Genomic DNA, 18,779 nt, shown 5'->3' on the forward strand with positions numbered 1-18,779 from the left:
TCAAATTAGTCTCCCTTTCTGTTGAAATCCAGTGGGTAATATTATCCAAGGAAGAGCAGGTGCAACATATTCTGCTGTGTTTGTAAGAAATTTGCTTCAGAGGAAACTTAATCAGGCCAAATCCCAGTGCTGAGGGAAGTTGGTAGCTAAGGATTATGTTAGGAATAAGGGTTTGGCCCAGAGAAAAGATATTTTTGGCACAGTAGAAGGATCTCTCTGTAGCCTTGAAGTAGGAACTTAGGTAGGTTCAGCACTTTTCTTGCTTTGTTTCTTGTCTATTAATGATGAATCTAAATGAGGCCACCGAGAATGAATTCTCTGTAACTTTCAGAAAACTGAAACCCTGTATTAAAACTTCCAGTAATGGAATAAGCACTACCAAATTATTTTTCTTACCTATTGCCCTTAATCTGAGAAGCTTTTGTCTGCTACCTTCTTATTAATAGAAAAGGTTAAGAAGAGCTATACAAGAAACAAAAAACAAGAAAATAAGAAAGAATTATTTTATTTGCAATTTTTATCTGTCACTATTTCACAGTATAATATGGAAAAGTATTGGTGGTTTCAAAGATTTTTTTTGTCTGTGACTATCATGAACATGTTTTTATAGAAGGTACAAGGATCCTGATCCTCTTTTTCTGCTTCCTGAGAAGAGGGAGGGTTTCATTTTGCTTTTGAAAACTATAATATTATTTTTGCTATGATTTTCATAACTTGGTGAGATTATTGATGCAACATTGTATTGCAATCAACAATTTAAGAATTTACAAGTTTCTCTAAAATGTTTAGAAGAGGCAGCAGAAAGGAGTACTTTTTTTCCTTCAGACAAGAGTACTTCAGCTTACTTATGAGTCATCTTATGTCAAAACAGTCTCAACTGAAAGGGCAGTTTGTCAACAAAGTTATTTGGGAGAAGACAGAAAAACAAACATTTTCCATTGACTTCAGTGAAGCTAAGCTTCACTAAAGGCTTTCACCCTAATCTGTGAGAAAAACTGAATCATTGATAATATTGTAATTTCTGTTGCTGTTTTACTTAGAATTATCTGCCCAATGTGTTGTGAAGGACATGGCAGTCATGTATGGAAACGTATATAAAGATCTGAGGAAGTAGATTGAAAAGTTGGCACATAAGGTAGAAGAGACAGCCAATAGAGGGAACTCAAATTGTACAGCAAATCTGAAAGAAGATGAATGGATAATTTAACAGCCATTCAGTTTTCAAGAAAGACAAAGCACAAACTACATTGCATCAGAAAAGGACTAGAAATGATGATGGATGAAACACTTCAAGTAAGTGTTTAACACAACAGAATCACAGTTGCCTGCAGAATTCCCAGCTGAGGGTAAATTCAAAGAATTAAATCGGCATATGAGACTGATATGATTTGAAGAATTTTTCAAAATCCATTTAATAGCAAGGCAGGAGACATTGATCAGCTGCTTGGTTAAAATGTTGAAAGGAAAGGAGTTAGAACATTCTGTCTCTCGCATGCTCTAGACATAGAATCAAAACCATAAATAGCAGAGCTAAATAAGAACTTGTTTATGAAATAATAACTCTTCTGAGCCAGCCCCTGGTTTCATGAAATTGTAATGAACGACAGATGAATACTTTGCAACTGTAGCAATACATCAGTAGAGCTACTGCAGTTGGTCCCATTCCTTCAGAATCACTCTTCCTTTGGCAGCATAATGTGCACAATATTGGTCAGAGCACATTTTGCTTCCAGGAGCTCTGTACATACTTTCCTCCCTGAAGTACCCACCACATTTTATCAATGGCTAATCTTACTTTATAATCATCACTCTGTAGTTTACTTCCAAAGGAGTACAGTACTATTCTTGCCAGTGTACCATCAGCACAAAGAAGCTTAACATTAATTCACAGTAGAAGAGAGAACACTTGTGCACATATTAGATACCTTTCCAGTCTCAACTGGCTTCCATCCATTAAAAATTTTTAGAGAGAAGCTAAAAGCAACTCCTGTTTTCTATAAGGGAAATTAGTAATATATTCATTTCATCTAATTACATTTTTAGGCATCAGAAAAAAATTCCCTGGCAGAAATGAAAAAGTAATCCACTAATGCATTATGTATGTGATGACCTGGACCCTTCCTCATTTAGCCCTAAAAGGAATAAACAAAGTCCCCTTCAACCACAAGGAGATTGTAATAAATTTTTTTTCATGAACTCAACCCCCTCAGAAATACTGGGGTTTTTTGCAGAACATAATGATTAAATACAGTCCTGAATCAGTAGGACAAATAATTAATTCATATACATATGCAGTCAAGGGTTCATAGAAGTTAATCCCTACATCTTCTCTGTATCACATTATCTTCTGTATCTTCTTCACAATTTCTGGGGGTTTAATATATGGGTGTATAGACAGAAATACTTTTGGGTGTTCAAAACAACTTCACCAAGTATTTGTATTAGAAGATAAAATCTGTGGATGGCTGCAGCACAGGTTCCCTTTTATCTGAACTAATCAAGTTCAAGGACTTTCAGATAGATGGCTCACCTTTGGCCTATGTATTCTCGTGTGAAAGCCACTTCAGCAAAACTCAGGAGTCCAATTCAGCTTTGCTGTAGCTGGTCATGACTCTCTTGACTTCAACAATGCTTCATATGCTTACACCGAGTCTGAATTTATCCCCATGGCTTCTTGGTCACTGGTCCTCCCTTCCAACTAAGAAACTGCCTACATAATAAAAGTGATTCATTAGAAACCACTGGGTTCCAAAGTAGAGTGAACACTGAGACCTATAACTTTTTTATATGTGCTCAGTCATAAAAATAAATTTATATGGTCTTATTCCATAAACTCACTTTACAAATATTAGCCCCGCAACCATACTTTCATGAGCTGTAATCTTGTCAAAGCTCGTAAGTTAAGGAAGGTCAGAACTGGTCAATATTTGGATGAGAATCTCTGGCAGGGAGGGGGCAAAACCAAAAGTATATACTCTTGAAGTCCTGCAGTGTTCATAAGTTAGGACATATCATGCTCCTCTTTAAAGAGATACGGGACTAGTCTTAGAATACAACAAAATTTTGTATTTGCTTTAGCAATAGTTTAGCCTCTGACCACATCTGTGATGCATCTTGGCAGTTTCCCTAATATCCTTACCCAGAGATGAAGGTGATGTAGCAGATGAAGTCTTCTTCCCCCCACACCTTACTTCAACCCAGGAGACTGGTACCCAGAGGTACAAACGAATATCTCCACTGCTCATCACCCTCTCCCTGAAGGGGGTTGTTTCTACTGGTACTGTTTCTGCACTCTATATCCTTTATTTACTAAAATATACAACTCTATACACAAGGAAAGAAAGGAAAAAGAAAACCCAAAAAAACACCAAACCACTCTGCCCTCCTCACCTTCTCCCATAAATAACTTCCTCTGGGTATCTTATACTCTTCCCCATTTTGAGCTCTTCCTTCAGGCAGCCCTGCCTCTCTCCCAGGTGCACACAATGAAGTGCTGAAGTGCCTTTAACCTTTTTTTGTGCTGGAGGAGCTTATATGTAAGCAGAGCTATACCTTGGGAAAGAATGCTGTGGACAGAGCAGTACGCAGTCCCAAAAGGCATCTAAATAATTGAAGGTGCTAAGAAAAAGGCACTGCTATACAGTAACTTTCTGACAAACAGCTTAGTCACATATCTGAGGTAACAGCACATGGATGCAGAAGGGAACTGCAAACCTCTGGCTCTCCACGTTGGAGCAGGCAGTGCACCCCCCGTGCTTTATCACTGCGACTAAGAACAGCTTTTACAGTACAGGGGAAAGAATGGGAAATGTCACCAATCCTGTACCTATTGCTGTGTAGCAAGGCAGCTGCACTGCAGTGGGAGGACTTCAAGTGAGGCCCCAAGTCTCAGGAGGCAGGAACTGTCCTGGGCAGGGGTTCCCTCTCCCCCAGCCCAGCTGCCTGCCAGCTCCCAGCCTGCCTGCTGCACCACGCAGGGACTGGAACAGGGTGTTTCTGCTGCCATTGAGTTTGTGTGGCGGTATCCATGTCAGACAGCTGGTGAAGACCAAGCCAAAATTTTACTAGTAAGGCAAGTAAAAAATATGGCATTAAGAACGTAGACACCAAATTAGATCACTAGCAAAGCTTTTTGTAGAAGGCATGCATCAAAAATAGTGGCATCAAAGGGTTCTCATGCAATAAAATGGAAAGCAAAAACTGCCAGGAGGTGGAAAACCCTGACAAGGCTACAGCCAAATAAACTTAAAGAGCTTTGGGAATAAATTGGTAGTTTAATCCGGATCAGGAACAGGTGCAATGAATGTAATTCAGTAAATGGTCTAGACCCTGACAGAAGGGAGAGAAATGTCTTGCTTTTGAGATAATTTCCCAGAAGCTTCATAAAAGCAAATTGATTATGGAGTTTAATAATTAAAACAGGGCCAGATATATAGTAATCAAATGAGTTTTTAATTACATCTCGAGAAGAAATAAAATCCAATTTGTGCACTTTGTATCAGAGAAACCCTACTGAAATGCTTTGGTAGCTGGAAAAAATAAAATAAAAGCTAATTTCCATAGGAATTATAGTAGTCAGTTTAATTAAAAGACTAGATCAGAATGAAAAAGTCCCAAAGTGAAAGGATAGTAAATACAGAAGTAGAGGTTCAAGCATCAAATCAATGTCTGAATAAAGACATTTTATAGACCAAGTGCAAAATCTGCACTGTCAAGTATCACTAATCTAAATTAATGTGTAACAAAATAAAGTTTCTTAAAATTACACTATATATTTTATACGTATTCCATTGAATTAATTGCTGGTGCTATGATAAAAATTAATATAAAAGACATGGTTTATTCTTTTTTAAATACTCCTTATAATCTATTTCATCAAAGTTAATGTTAGTAGTTAACCATTCTTGTTATTTACCTGGAAGCCTCTGTTGAACCTGGGTTATTAGACTCTAATGTCCACTTCGATCTGTATTTTGAAGAAATATATGTGTGTTTACTTACAGATTTAAAATATGTTTACAGCTCATAAGATAACAGTGATTACCACAGAACTGTGGGGGTGCTTCCTGAATCTATTTCCAGCCTACTTGGGCTGCTGGTCCCTGCTGTAGTCAAAGCAAAGCTAATTGCTATAAGCATCTCGAGCACTCGCAGCCATCCTGGCACAGTACATGACAGGGCTGTCTCCTGCCATAAGCCACGGCAGATGCCAAGGCCTGGAGGGACAGGCACAGCAGAGGTCATGCCCAGACCTCTGCAATTGCTTCCTGGCACTAGGCTGGAAAACACCACGGTCTTGTGGTCAGTCTTGGCAAAAAAGCAAGGTCACAGAAAGGACACGGGCAGTCGAGAGCTGCACAGCCACACTGAGACAGAGACTGCAGTCCCAGTGAGCTCCATCTTCCCTATGCTGCATAGAGCTGCTATAGGTTCATGGGTATAATGTATATCTATATATATCGATATATATACACACACTCTGTATCGTATATAAATTCTATATAGTGTATATACTACATGTACTCTATACAGTATATATACTACATATATGTATGTATGTATATATATGTGTGTGTGTATACATACATGTATGTATGTGTATATAAATATATATATATATATATATATATATATATGTACAGGAATAGCCTGTACTGCATTTTTTACTCACAGATCTTGGTGCTGACAGATGTGAGTGCAGAACATCTTTGTGCTTAGAGAGGTTTGAAGCACACTGATTTTTAAATACTGATTTAACCACTGGGCTGTTTGATTATATATATATATATATATATATATATATATATATATATATATCTTTTTAGTATTGATTTTTCTAAGTGTTTTAAAATCTAAGGTGTATATTGGAAAAAAAAATACTTCACAAAACCTTTATGAAGCTACTGGCTGTGCACAGAAAGGATCTGATATGTTGCTGTCAAGGGCTGAGCATCTCATGTGCTACCTCTAGACACTGAGCTGGCAGTGGTAGTGCAGGTGTTAATGGTAATGGCAGTGAGCTTTTCAGATACTTTCAGCTGTTTATAATGCATTACTGTCCCTCTGTTTTAGACCCTACCAAAACAGATAGAGAAATCAAGGAATACACAAAAGTCTGAAATAAAGATATAAAAATAGAGTGAGGCATGGTGATGGGCATATTAAAAATCCTTATCCATTCTATAAAATGAATGACCATAAGGAGCAAGCAATGCTCTATGGGGCAGAGACTGCAGTGAGCCCTGCCTCTTACCCCAGACCCAAGATTGCAAAATTATCTGCCCAGCCTGGGCCATATTCTAAGGAAATAATTTGAAGTGGATTTGATTCAAGTTCCAGCTTCTTCCTCATGATGTGATTTTTCGTAAGTGCTGAGCATTCATATTTCCTACCGAACTCAACTAAAATTGCAAGTTTTCAGCACATCTTAAAATCAGGCCATTAACCCTTAATTATCGTATAATAGCTCAATTAAAAATCTACAAGACTTACTTCAAGGCAAGATCCCATGGCCTGCAAACTAGCTATAAAAAAAATCCAGTTCTTTAGTGGTGTCTGGGCTCTGGGGACCATTTAAAGCAGTTTCTGTTAACCCTGCTTCTTAACGCAAAAACTGATCAACTACAAAGGTATCTGCTTCCCTTTTCCTTTCATTTTCTTACAGTTTTCTGCACTTTTAGAAGAACAATTTTGTTGTCTTTGTCGTTTTTGGTTTTTAATCTGGCACCAATCTTTTCTTTCCAATGATAAATACATAGTTTCCATGCTATAGGAGAAAGCATGCTGCCCAGATCTCAGCAAAAGCCACTGCTTGCTAATCAGAAAAGATGCAAAAGAACACTCCTCTGTCCTGAAAGGACACATTACATGGCCACTTGGGAGGCAACTGGTTAACCCTTTCCTGACATCCACTGACATCCTGCTGCCAATTTCTGTCTCTCTTTAATATAGATACAAAACCTAGTGAAGCACTTCTGATCAGGTAATATTAAAGGGAAAGGTAAAATAAATTTGTAGTAAAAGTATGCAGGAATTTCATAATTTGAGGCTGTATTCAAAACTAGATTAAACCAGATTAAAGATTCTTACTGGCCTTTGTTAGCTTTGGACTAGGTATGTATAGAAGAGGTGATTTCAGTGCAACCTCAAACAAAACTCATTTATATTTCTTTATTTTGAGCACACACTAATTGTTTTTCTGTCAGCTTGGGAAAGCACAGTGCTGTGGTTGAGTCATCTATATGAAAAAAGAATCTAGCACTAGGGAGATTATTTCAGCTTTGTCCAGCTTGTAGTACAACCAGTGGACTTCCAGATCGTAGATGCCATAGCTGGCAGCCTCAGGCACCTGGGGATGCCTCAAAAAATCTATAATGATTGCAAAAAAGCTAAAGTAGTTGAACTGTATCTCTGCTATCTTATGTGTCTTTTTTTACATTTATGGTGGCCTAAAGCCTTGTGCAAAACAAGTCAGATAGATAAAGAGAATTCAGTGGGAACAATAAATTTACCTCCACAGGTATTTACAGCTGGGAGTGAGGAGGGTAGGGGCATAGTGCATATTAAACTCTTTTTTTTTCCCTGTTATGCCATGGATTGTCCTTCAAAGGCATGGATATACTGTCAGTATTTCTTCTCTCATCTTCTTTTTAATTTTCTTTCAGTGTCTAGTGAAGCTGAATGTGAAACTGAAGCCTATGCTGGACTCCGTAGCAGTAAACAGAGGTAAATGGGAGGAGCTGCACCAAAAAAGACTTCCTTCCCAGGCAGCATCCTTGTCCTCCTTTTCCTCTAGCTTCACCATGTCTCTCAAAGACATAAATTAAGCCTGCAAGTATCAGTGTCACTTTACAATACGAGCTGTCTGAAAGGTTTTCATAAGCTTAGACCCACCATTTTTTAAGAAATGCTTTCCCAGAAATGCTTAATTGATCAGATGTTATCTTGATGGCAGCATAGTTTGCTTTTCCTGGAAGGCTTAGTGGGACTGAAGGGGAGCCTGCAGTGGGACTGCGCTGGTGTCTGGAGCGACACGGAACACTGAACAGAAGCAGCCTTCATTCAGCTCCACCACATTTCACCTGCTGCTGTAAAAATCTGTAAAGCTGACAACAGACTGAAATATAAGAACTCACAGCTTAATAAAATTAATAATACAGAGCAGGACTGGGATGCAAGCTGGCCAATTCATATGCAAGGAGCTGCAGAAAACAGAATGGTGTAATTACATTGTTGTTTTGCATCTCTTCAGTACACGTTATGAATCAATTATGCCTGCTTTTGTGATGCTCCTCTCTTACTCTCCCTCCTCTTTTATGCCTGAATGTTCTGAAAAGCCTGCTTTGTATTCTGAAGAAGTATTTTTTTACAACAAAGCTTCTTAGTGATTGATCAGGGCCTTTAGAATTGCCTACCTTTGCTACATTTAAAAACAAACTTTATTATCTTTAAAAACACCAAGCTGTCCCTTCTTTCCGGAGAAATTCATATTAACAGTGCAGCAAATTTCTCAGCAAGAGGAAGCTTGCATAAAGGCAAAATACTGCATGGTAATTTTAGAGTGGGGTTTTTTTCCTTTTTAAAAAATGCTCTTGTAACACATTCATTTTTTTAAAAAATTATAGTGTCGCCTAAGGAAAAGATTAATGGGGTTTTTTGAAAATACACTACAAATAAAAAAGGAAATCTGTTGCTTTGTGCTTCAGGTTTATATTACATTGAAAAGCAGACCATGGATAAGCCTTTCTAGTATAATTCCCAGTTTAAATTAGCATTTTGAAACAGTGGAGAGGTAGAGTATCATCACACTGGACTGACTAGCCCTTACTCTCTCACAGTTCTTTCAGTACAATTTCAAATGCTATTACTGCAGGTGGCACAGCACTAGTCAAGGCTCACACATCGACATCTGTGGTAAAGGTGTCCTTAAAAATCTAACCAAATATGATGGGTCACAAAACCAAACACGTCTCTGTGTGATGACCCTAATATTACCTGAAAGTTGGTCTCCTTCCATTAGTGCCAGGATCACAAATGCAGCAAACCTGTGATCTGCAATTTGAGGGTGCTTTCTCTGCTGCATGACCAGACACAAGAGGACTCATTTTGCAGTGCTTATAAGTGCCCATTCGTGGAAGGGGAGGGGGGAAGCCTTTGTACTCCATGAAAAATGGGACTCCAAATATAGGGTTGTCTGGCAGCAGAAATTAAAGCTGAATTCAGCTTAGTTTTACACCTGTGCCAAACTCCATTTACTTCAATGGAATTACCTTGAACTGGCACCAGCTTAATGGAAATCAGAGCCTGGCCCAGCTGACCAGATGCTAAAAGAGCTTTTTTCCTTTCTAAGGAAACAGAGTTGTTAGAGCCCTAGAAAAGCTGACCACATCTATCTGACAATCAAACAGAAACAACAAATCTGCTGATCCCTTCTTTAAAAGAAACACAACAAAACAAAACCGCTCTGTGCTTCTAATGGTGCGTAGGACAATAGCTGGAAATTCAGTAGCTTTGTGAGCCACTCTGTTAGTGCACAACTGAACCACATCACTCTCTAGCAGAAAGAAGCAGGGAAGGAGCAGAAATTCAAACTGCACAGCAATGAGTGCATGCCCCAAATGGAAATGTTTCTGCTGTTCTTTTACCACTTCTTTCTTCTCTGAATAAAGCCAGATGCAGTTTAGTAAGCACCAAGCCATACAACACACAGTTTATGAGAAAAACAGCTACTAGGAACCGACAGTACTGCTGGCAGGTACACACGGCTTTCCTGAATTTTGATATTGCATACTGCTAAGTATAACATAATTTATAATGCGTACCCTGCAGCCTCCCCGAAGGTTGAGTCTCCCCTCATTTCCTCTCCTTTTTATTGGCTTCAGTGCTCTGTTGCCCATGGCAACACCCACTGGCAGGGATGGGGACTCGGCAGCACCGCAGCCTGACACACAGCTGAAGCCCTAACAATGTCAACCATCAATCAACTGACTGTTTGTAATTGCCTCCATCTATTTCTCCTGTCTTTTGGTATCTTTGCCATTGTGGGTCAAAATTCAGAAACTGCTGACTAATGTTATGGTTCTGTTCCTCCATCACAAGGAAGAAAATGGGAGCACACAGTTTGATCTTATCAAATTGTTCTCAGGCAAAATGAAGCAACCCTACCAGAACTGGGGGGCCCAGCAGTGCATCTCAGAACAGCATTCAGTCTCTGAAAGTCATATAGCTCAATCTTAAAAAACCAACCAGCTAAACAAACACAAACCTTATCTTCCTTTTTTAAGACTTAACTTAGGGAAAAAAAAAAAAAAAAAAAAAAAAAAGAAAAAGATTATTCTTTGTGGAATCATATTTCAAGTCTATTATATTTTAAGATTTGGGAAACAGTTTTTAGCTACTGCTTATAAACTTAATGATCAGAAATTGTATCTGCTTTTCATTATTTCTGAGAGGGAAACAATTTCCTAGTATTTCAGTCACTTCTGCTAAATTTTCTGAGATATGCACAAAAGACATGATTGTGTAGGTTATTTAATCTCATTTTCTGTCTTTAACTTGCTTCCCTGCCTGCTGAACAAGGAGAAATTAAAAAAAAAAAAAAAAACAAAAACCAAAAAAACAAAAACCAAACAATCAAACAAAGAAACCCCAACATATTTAAATCAGCCTAATTTTGTGAATGCATATAGAACACGGGTTCACAAGAGGCAAGGACAAATCAAGAGAGCACGTGGAGAACACAACTGTTACCCTGAACAGTGCTGCTTGGCCTTTTCCTTGAGATGCCCAGCAAAAGACAAGTCACCATTTCTTTGTCCCAGCTGTAAGTGGAAATCTGGCCTTGAACGAGGCCTGTAGCATTCACAGTTCCAGGGCTAAAATTTGATGGGCACGTGAATTGTCCATAGGACACCCAGAAGTGCCTCGGAATGGTTGTGGCAATGCCTTTTTTCTAGATGTCCTACTGACTCGTGCCAACTGCAGCCTAAATTCAGTCAGGTTTCCAGGCCCATGAATTACAGGCCTTTAAGTCTCACAAAAACCAGGCAGCAGTCTTAATTTTGTCACCAGAAAATGATCACAAGATCCAGGTCTTCATCCCCATCCTCAAAGCTAGTTCAGGCCAAACAGTAATTTCACTCAGGATTCTCACCTGTGAAACCACTTACCAAAATCACTCTTCCCTCACCAAAAAAATGAAACCCAAATAAAACAATATTTTTTTAAAAAACCCACCATAAATGTTCTATAAATGCAAAGGCTAATCAGGAAAGGAGCTGGATTTCAAATCCTGCTTGATTTCAAGCGGGTTTTTGATCTGAAGGTGCATCTGCCCCCCCAGCTGGTGGTGAGTAACAAGGGTTGACTTGTCTCCTGCCCTTCTGCCAAAGCTCCTTTCACGTGCTCAGCAAGAAGATAAGGATGCCCACTGGGTATAGCCCTAATTTTGGCTTCACTCCTGGGAGGGGCACAGGGCAGACAGGCTTTGGTGGAAGATCTCAGGTGTTGTATGTGCACTCCCTTGGACTAAAGTGCTCCCCTCCAAGACAACACTGTGACCCCACCAGAAAACCAAACACTGTTCAAGGCAAAGAGCACCTGGGATAGAGGCTCTCCTGTGGCTGAGACAGAAGAATCTCACAAGAACAAAATGTCCAGAAAGTGTCTTTGGCCAAAGATCAATAGTGAAACCAGACAATTCCCTCCCAGCTCGGGACCTACAGACAAATAATGCATAATGTGATGGAGATGCAGATTCTGCTTGTCAGGACATGGTTTTGCTCCTGCTCCAAAGCAGAGCTGCACAAGGTCAGGCAGCAGCAGCAGCTCACTGAGGTTTAAACTGGATGCCTCACGTGGCAGGTGGGCACAGAACTCTCCACACAGCTCTGTCTCAGCCAGCCCCTGCTATTTACAGGGGTCTTGCCAATAAGATCAGTTGTATGTTTTGTAACCACAGCATAGACAAGTATGTTTCATTTTAGCTCAGGTATTTCTCAGAGGGTGTCCTTGGCACAGCAGCTGTGTTTTTCTGGTCTGAGGACCTTGCTAATTGCTCCTTCTTAGAGTGCACTGCAATCTCATAATGTGCCTGTAGTTACCCACAAAGCCAATCCTAGTACTCACAAATTATTTTTGAAAACTGCAACCAGTAGTGCCTAATGTAACTTGTAATATTTAGATTAATTCATTCTAGTGGAAAAACAGGAGTGTTTCAGTCTACAGGCCGAACACTATTTTCCCTTTATAAAATTAAACCAGTTTTAGTTCCTGATAAGGCATTTGTGCACTGAGTGAAATTTTAAAACATTTATTTCAAAGATACATAAAACATACTAACAGGCACTTCAGTACCGAAAGTATTATGGGCAAGAGCAAGGTTTTTTTACTGGCTTTTTCAAAGGCAGAGTTTTCAAAGAGTAAAATAATGTGAATGGTTTCTAACATAGCAATGAAGCAGGATGTATAATCTGCTGAATTTAATGCCCCAGAGATTCCCACCACTGGAATGTGCCATTATTGGAATACATCATGTATATTGCTTGCTACCTTTTCTTTCTTGGATTACTTTATATTTAATTACAATTTTTAAGCATGTTGGCCATTGCATCTTTCCATTTTCTGGGGAATACCATGATAAACCCTAAACCTTTGCCTGTGGGAGACAGCTGACAGATGCACAGAAATACCATGTCTGTTCTAAGGCAACTGAAACCCAGATACTTGCAAAATGTGTAACTTAAAAGACTTCTGGATCCTTTTCCTTTTTTCTTTCTTTTTTTCCTGAATCTTAAAACCATTACTCTTACTGTTTTGCTTAGTAGATCAAACTGTGCTGGTTCAAAGCTTTCAAAGCATGCTTTTGAAATTAGCAACTTGGGTTTACCAGTCTTTAAAAAAAATAAATCATTTTAATGGCTTGCTATGATTTTATTTTTATTATTATTACTTTTCTTTGAAACTTGTTGGGATCAACCAGAGCTGTATCTATCAATTACTGAATCACACAAGTAGAAGATCCTGAAAACACTGAGACTGAGCAGCCCAGATACAATGTTTGACACGCAGCCTTGCAGCACTCATTCCTGGGGGCAAACCAAACTCCTTCACTGCATATGCCTGACATTTGTCTGGAATGACCAGAAACCAGATCTGTGACCCTAAGGGAGCTATTCATATGTATAGAAATTATACACATTATACAGTCTGTGGTCCAGAGTATCACTGGTCAGTAGAGATGCCATGGGGGAAAAGAAGTCCTGCCAAAGCACAGCTACACTGTTGAATACACTGGGATTTCTTCTACTTTTGAAAGCTGCAGGAAAGCTGCTGGATTGCGCCAAGGTACAGACATACCTCCTGCCATCCATCAGCCTTAACTAACTTTGGATCTTGATGGGCTGTAAAGGAGATGTATTATGTTGACAAAGCACAAGACAGAAGTTTAATGCTTCCTGCCCCGGGAGACGTGTTTAGCTTACAGCCTGCTTTTACACCACTTACTGCTTAAGGGAACTATTACACAGCATTTAGAATACAGGAGCTGACTTTTACTCTTTATTCCTCCCAGCCGCACGAGATCCTGAAATGAGGGAAACACTCTGGCCCAGGCAGCGAGCTCAGGAGGCTCCAGCTCGTGCGGCGGTTCGGGACCGGCACTGCTCGGGATAGGGGCGCAGGGAGGGGAGCAGAGGAGGGCGGGCAGGCGCAGAGGCCGCGGCTCCGCTGCCGGCACCAGCTCCCGGCGGCCGCCGCCATCCCCGCACACGGCACCGCGCGCCGCCGCTTCCGGGGCAGCGCCCGCCCGCACCGGAGCGCTTCCGCCCCGGCGGCGCCGTTGCCATGGCAGCGAGGGCCCCGCTTCCGCCCCGCCGCGGCGGTGCCGGGCGACCATGGAGGCCGCGCCGGTGCCCGACGGGCAGCACACGGCGGTGGTGTACGGGCTCATCGGCGGCGGGCGCTTCGCGGAGGCCGTGTCGCTGCTGAACCGCGGGCTGCAGAAGAGCTGCCGCTCCCGGGGCTGCCTCTCGCTGCTGGGCTACTGCCACTACCAGCTGCAGGAGTTCGCGGCGGCGGCCGAGTGCTACGAGCAGCTGGTGGCGCTGCACCCGCAGCTGCTGCCGTACCGCCTGTGCCACGCGCAGGCCCTCTACAAGGCCGGGCTGTTCGCCGAGGCCCTGCGCGTCGTCAGCCCGCTGCTGGACGTGCCCGCCTTCCACCGCCGCGCCCTGCGCCTCCAGGCCGCTGTCCACTATGCGCAGGGCGACCTCCCGGCGGCCCAGAGCCTGGTGGAGGAGGAGCTCGCCGCCGCTGCTGATGGCGGCTCCGGAGCGGCCGAGGACCCTTCGGAGCGGGCCGATGCCGAGGTCAACCTGGGCTGCCTGCTGTACCGGCAGGGCCGGCACGAAGAGGCCAGCAGCAAGTTTGCCAGCGCCATGCAGGTGCTGGGGTACTGCCCGGAGCTGTCCTACAACATGGCGCTGTGCTCCTACGCGGCCAAGCAGTACCACGCTGCCCTCAAGTACATCTCCGACATCATCAAGCGCGGCATCCACCAGCACCCGGAGCTCAACGTGGGCATGACCACCGAGGGCATCGACGTCCGCAGCGTGGGCAACACGCTGCTGCTGCACCGCACGGCCCTGGTGGAGGCCTTCAACCTGAAGGCGGCCATCGAGTACCAGCTGCGCAACGTGCGAGCGGCGCAGGAGGCGCTCACGGATATGCCCCCGAGGGCCGAGGAAGAGCTGGACCCGGTCACGCTGCACAACCAAGCACTCATGAACATGGACAGCCAGCCCACCGATGGCTTTGGGAAGCTGCAGTTTCTCCTACTGCAGAACCCCTATCCACCAGAAACTTTCGGTAACTTGCTGCTTCTCTATTGCAAGCATCAATACTATGACCTGGCAGCTGATGTGCTGGCAGAGAATGCCCATCTCACCTACAAACTGCTCACACCTTATCTGTACAACTTCTTGGATGCCATTATTACTTGTCAAACTGCCCCTGAGGAGGCTTTCCACAAACTAGATGATTCAGCAGGGACAATTACTGAGCAGCTGAGAAAACTCACAAAGCAGGTACAGGAAGCTAGGCAAAATTGGGATGATGAAGCTCTAAAAAAGGCAATTAATGAGTATGACGAGACTCTAGATAAATATGTACCTATCTTGATGGCCCAGGCAAAGATTTACTGGGACATGAAGAATTACACAATGGTAGAAAAGATCTTCCACAAATCAGTGGAGTTTTGCAAGGAACACGAGGTGTGGAAGCTTAATGTGGCTCACGTGCTCTTCATGCAGGAGAACAAGTATAAAGAGGCTATTGGCTTCTATGAGCCAATAGTTAAAAAGCACTACAGCAACATTCTCGATGTCAGTGCCATTGTGTTAGCAAACCTCTGTGTTTCCTACATCCTGACGAGCCAGAATGAGGATGCAGAGGAACTAATGAGGAAGATTGAGAAGGCAGAAGAGCAGCTGTCTTATGATCATCCTGATAAAAATACCTACCATCTCTGCATTGTCAATCTAGTCATTGGTACCCTCTACTGTGTGAAGGGAAACTATGACTTTGGTATTTCAAGGATCATTAAAAGCCTGGAGCCGTATAACAAAAAGCTGAGCACGGACACGTGGTATTACGCTAAGCGGTGTTTCCTGTCCTTGCTGGAGAACATGTCCAAGCACATGATCATGCTGCGTGACAGTGTGATTCAGGAGTGCCTGCAGTTTCTGAAGCAGTGTGAACAGTATGGAAGAAACATCCCAGCTGTCATTGAGCACCCCCTTGAAGAGAGTGGGACACACAGTGGGAAAAACACAGTCACCTATGAAGCCAGGCTTTTGAGGGCACTGATGTATAAGATCACTGGGTGGGCTGAATAAATGTTGTTATCATACAGCAGAAATGAGAATTTTGTGTTTTTCTTGTACTTGTGAGGTAATGCTAACCCTCACAAAAATCTCTAAAGATTTTGTGCTGTATTTTAACAACATTCTGTAGAAAATAGAATATTTTCATGAAATTAAGCTAGGAACATTTTCAGTAACCAGTCATGTTAAATAAAACTTTAGATGTGTTGACCAATAATATAATTAATAGGAATACCATAGAGTTTTCACCCATAAGATAATACTTTATCCTTCTGAAATTTTGATCAAGTTTCTTTTCATTGGTTGACATTTGGAAAAAACTGTTATCTGTCTCTTCTAGGACAGAATTTGAAGAAACTGTTGTTTTAATTCTCTAATTTGTGCCTGTGTGTGAAACATTTATTCTGCTTTTTCTAAGGTATTTTTAGTATGTTGCAGATCACATGGAGTATATTTAAACACAAGAAATGGCTCTATATTAAAAAATCAGTTCTACAAACAAACATTTTCTTTTGCTGATTCATTAATAGTGCACGAGTGTTCCAGCAAATTCTAACTAATACAGGGACCAGAAATAAATTTCATGAAGGCTCTATTAGGGTGATACCTTGGCTTAGATATACCTTTGAAATAAAATCTGTTATGACAGCTGGCTACAGAGACCCTGCTCAGTGCTGCCCCTCAGAGTCCCAGTGCCCACAGCATCTGGGTGGCAGCTGGGGCCCTGCAAACTGGTTTGGTAGCAAGGGTATGTATAGTTATTCAGTCCTCTGTGTCCAGCCCCTCCAATCCAAATACTGTTCTTCAAAAAGTCTCTGGTAAGAAACCCGTGAACATGTAATTATATTTTTTCACTTTTCTTAAAGAAAAACCCATTGTAACTTCCATTTCAGGCAAGGCTTAGAACCCATACCCTTGGGTGGAAGAAATCTGCTTCTCAGTTTCCTCCTTGTGTTACACTCTTCCTGCACCTCTCAACATTTCTCCAAACCCCTGTTTATTTGCTTAATTCCTTTACTTGGCATTTTCTTCACCCTGGCATCAGTGTATTTTCCTCAACAGTCTTCCCATCCCTTTTCAAACACATGTTCCACAGTGAAGTGTAACCAACATGCCTTCCAGTGTTTTTATGCAGTCTGGTTCTCTGCCCCATGGCTGCTCTCCTTTTTGTGTGTTCTGCCCTTTGAAGCAATGTGTTAGTTGAAGTTTTTAAAATAAGGATCAAAAATCCATGGCTTTAATTCATTTGCTTACCTTTGATACTGGCTCCCTGAAGAACTGTCCTGAGGGAATTTTGGAATCAGGCTGCATGTCCCTCAGAATTCAGTTTCTATGCTGTGGTTTACCTGGAAAGAGAGAGAACAGCATTTTTTAAGTTTTGAAGCTATTATAAAGGAATAAAATAATAATCCTTCCAGAGGGTTAATGTATATAGGAACTGCACTGTAGGCCTATATTCATTTCAACACAGAGAAAGTCAACTCTTGTCTGCTGGGGAAAAGCCTGTCAGGGCTGAACATATCATGTGCAGCTAAAGGAAATGCTGTGGGTTAGGTAATGCTATGGTTTACCTTAAATGTCCTGTAACAGTAAATTAAAATCAAATTTAACAGTGTTAAGAATGTAAAAGTGTTCTAAAGAGATTAGAGAGAAGGCAGGCAATGCAGCAAGGTGTCCTAGAGAGGCCTCCATAGCTTATCACTAGGCCATTAAGCTCCTGATTATTGTGATATTAAGTATTTCCCACAACTGTTTCCCCATGGGGAGGAGACCTGTGATTTCAAATTTTGTTCACCTCCATGAAGCACAGCAGCAGGCTGTAAAGCATGTCTGTAATTTACAGTGCAATTGTATTATATATTATGCAGCATAAACAGCATGACCTTTAAAAAAGTTTTTAAAAAGTCACGCCACGTAACAGCATCTGAAGTGCAGTAATAGGCAATGCCCTTTATTTAATATTCATTGTGTGTTTTCTGTAAAAGTCACTGGACACTTTAAGAAAAAATTCACTTTGCAGATTCGTGCCCGTGCAAATGTTGAATGCCCTCTAATGGAGAGCAGTGCAGATACTCATATGTTCTTGCTTTTCCATACAGCCAGAGCATGGCTTTGATCAGGGCTCTCATCATCCTGCTGCCAGGATTTGCAGCCCCAAGTGCTTCCTTGGCTCCCGTGCCCAGAGGGATGCACTGTGAACGGCTCTGGCACACACTGCCTGCTGCAGCCTGCTGCAGGGCACCGGCTCTGGCACAGCCTGGGGAGGGACATCAGCCATGCTCCCGATGGAAAACATGTCCCAGGAAAGGCTGTGGAGCTCTGCAAGCTGTGGCTGTTTTAGAATACACGGCTAGAGGGCAGTCAGCATGCCTGGAATTTCCTTCATCCTGTTACATCCCGACGGAAGTGCCAGAGTAGCATTTTTCCTGTCCTTCCCTTTTCCTGCTGTTTTTACATGCTTTTCCTCGAGGAGTATGCTGTGCCCATAGATAGCCCAGGGCTTCTGAGCAGGTTGGGTGGTGCTGAACACAAGGACCTCAAAGTGGAGAGGCCTCTACAGCTGAAAGAAGAGGGAGAAGTGGCAGAGCTGAGGTACAAACAGGAGGAGGAGGCCTGGGACAGGCACTTCCTCCTCTGCTGCACCAAGGGATGCTTCTGCATGGAGTCTCCTCTCCATTCCAGCAACATTTTCCACCCTGTCCACTATGGCCTCTCCCTCATCAACAGCACCCAGCCCTCCCATGGCAGTGGTATGCTGGGGCAGACTCCTTCTGTCCTGGGGAGCTGCCTACCCACCCCTCTGCCCAGAAGAACTGGGCCTGTGCTCATGTGGCTCTTTTGCAGCACAGGACTGTTGCTTCCCCAGTGGCAAGCACGCGTTTATAGCATCTCCCACTG

At 42.2% G+C, this 18,779-nt stretch overlaps 2 protein-coding genes and 1 long non-coding RNA gene across 9 annotated transcripts in view; 2 read left to right on the top strand and 1 right to left on the bottom strand.

Moving 5' to 3' along the window:
* Positions 1–10,322, top strand: part of PDE11A (phosphodiesterase 11A) — a 103,765-nt gene extending 93,443 nt beyond the window's left edge. For 6 of the 7 annotated variants that reach the window (XM_079310317.1, XM_079310320.1, XM_079310319.1 and 3 more), the window contains one exon: positions 7,665–10,322. In XM_079310317.1, coding sequence (XP_079166443.1) covers positions 7,665–7,826 — 162 coding nt within the window. In that variant the 3' untranslated portion in view covers positions 7,827–10,322. The remainder of the gene's footprint in view (positions 1–7,664) is intronic. The other variant, XM_079310318.1, reaches the window with a different exon arrangement.
* Positions 1–17,517, bottom strand: part of LOC306804145 — a 100,987-nt gene extending 83,470 nt beyond the window's left edge. The window contains exon 1 of the long non-coding RNA XR_013774811.1: positions 17,136–17,517. This is a non-coding gene — a long non-coding RNA (uncharacterized lncRNA). The remainder of the gene's footprint in view (positions 1–17,135) is intronic.
* On the top strand, positions 13,853–16,258 carry IFT70B (intraflagellar transport 70B). Its single transcript, XM_079310335.1, has one exon. The coding sequence runs from the start codon at positions 13,893–13,895 to the stop codon at positions 15,891–15,893; it is 2,001 nt and encodes a 666-aa protein (XP_079166461.1). The 5' UTR covers positions 13,853–13,892; the 3' UTR covers positions 15,894–16,258.
* Positions 17,518–18,779: the final 1,262 nt, after the last annotated feature.

The sequence above is a fragment of the Erithacus rubecula genome (assembly GCF_903797595.1).
Source record: "Erithacus rubecula genome assembly, chromosome: 8".
Classification (NCBI taxonomy): Eukaryota; Metazoa; Chordata; class Aves; order Passeriformes; family Muscicapidae; genus Erithacus; species Erithacus rubecula.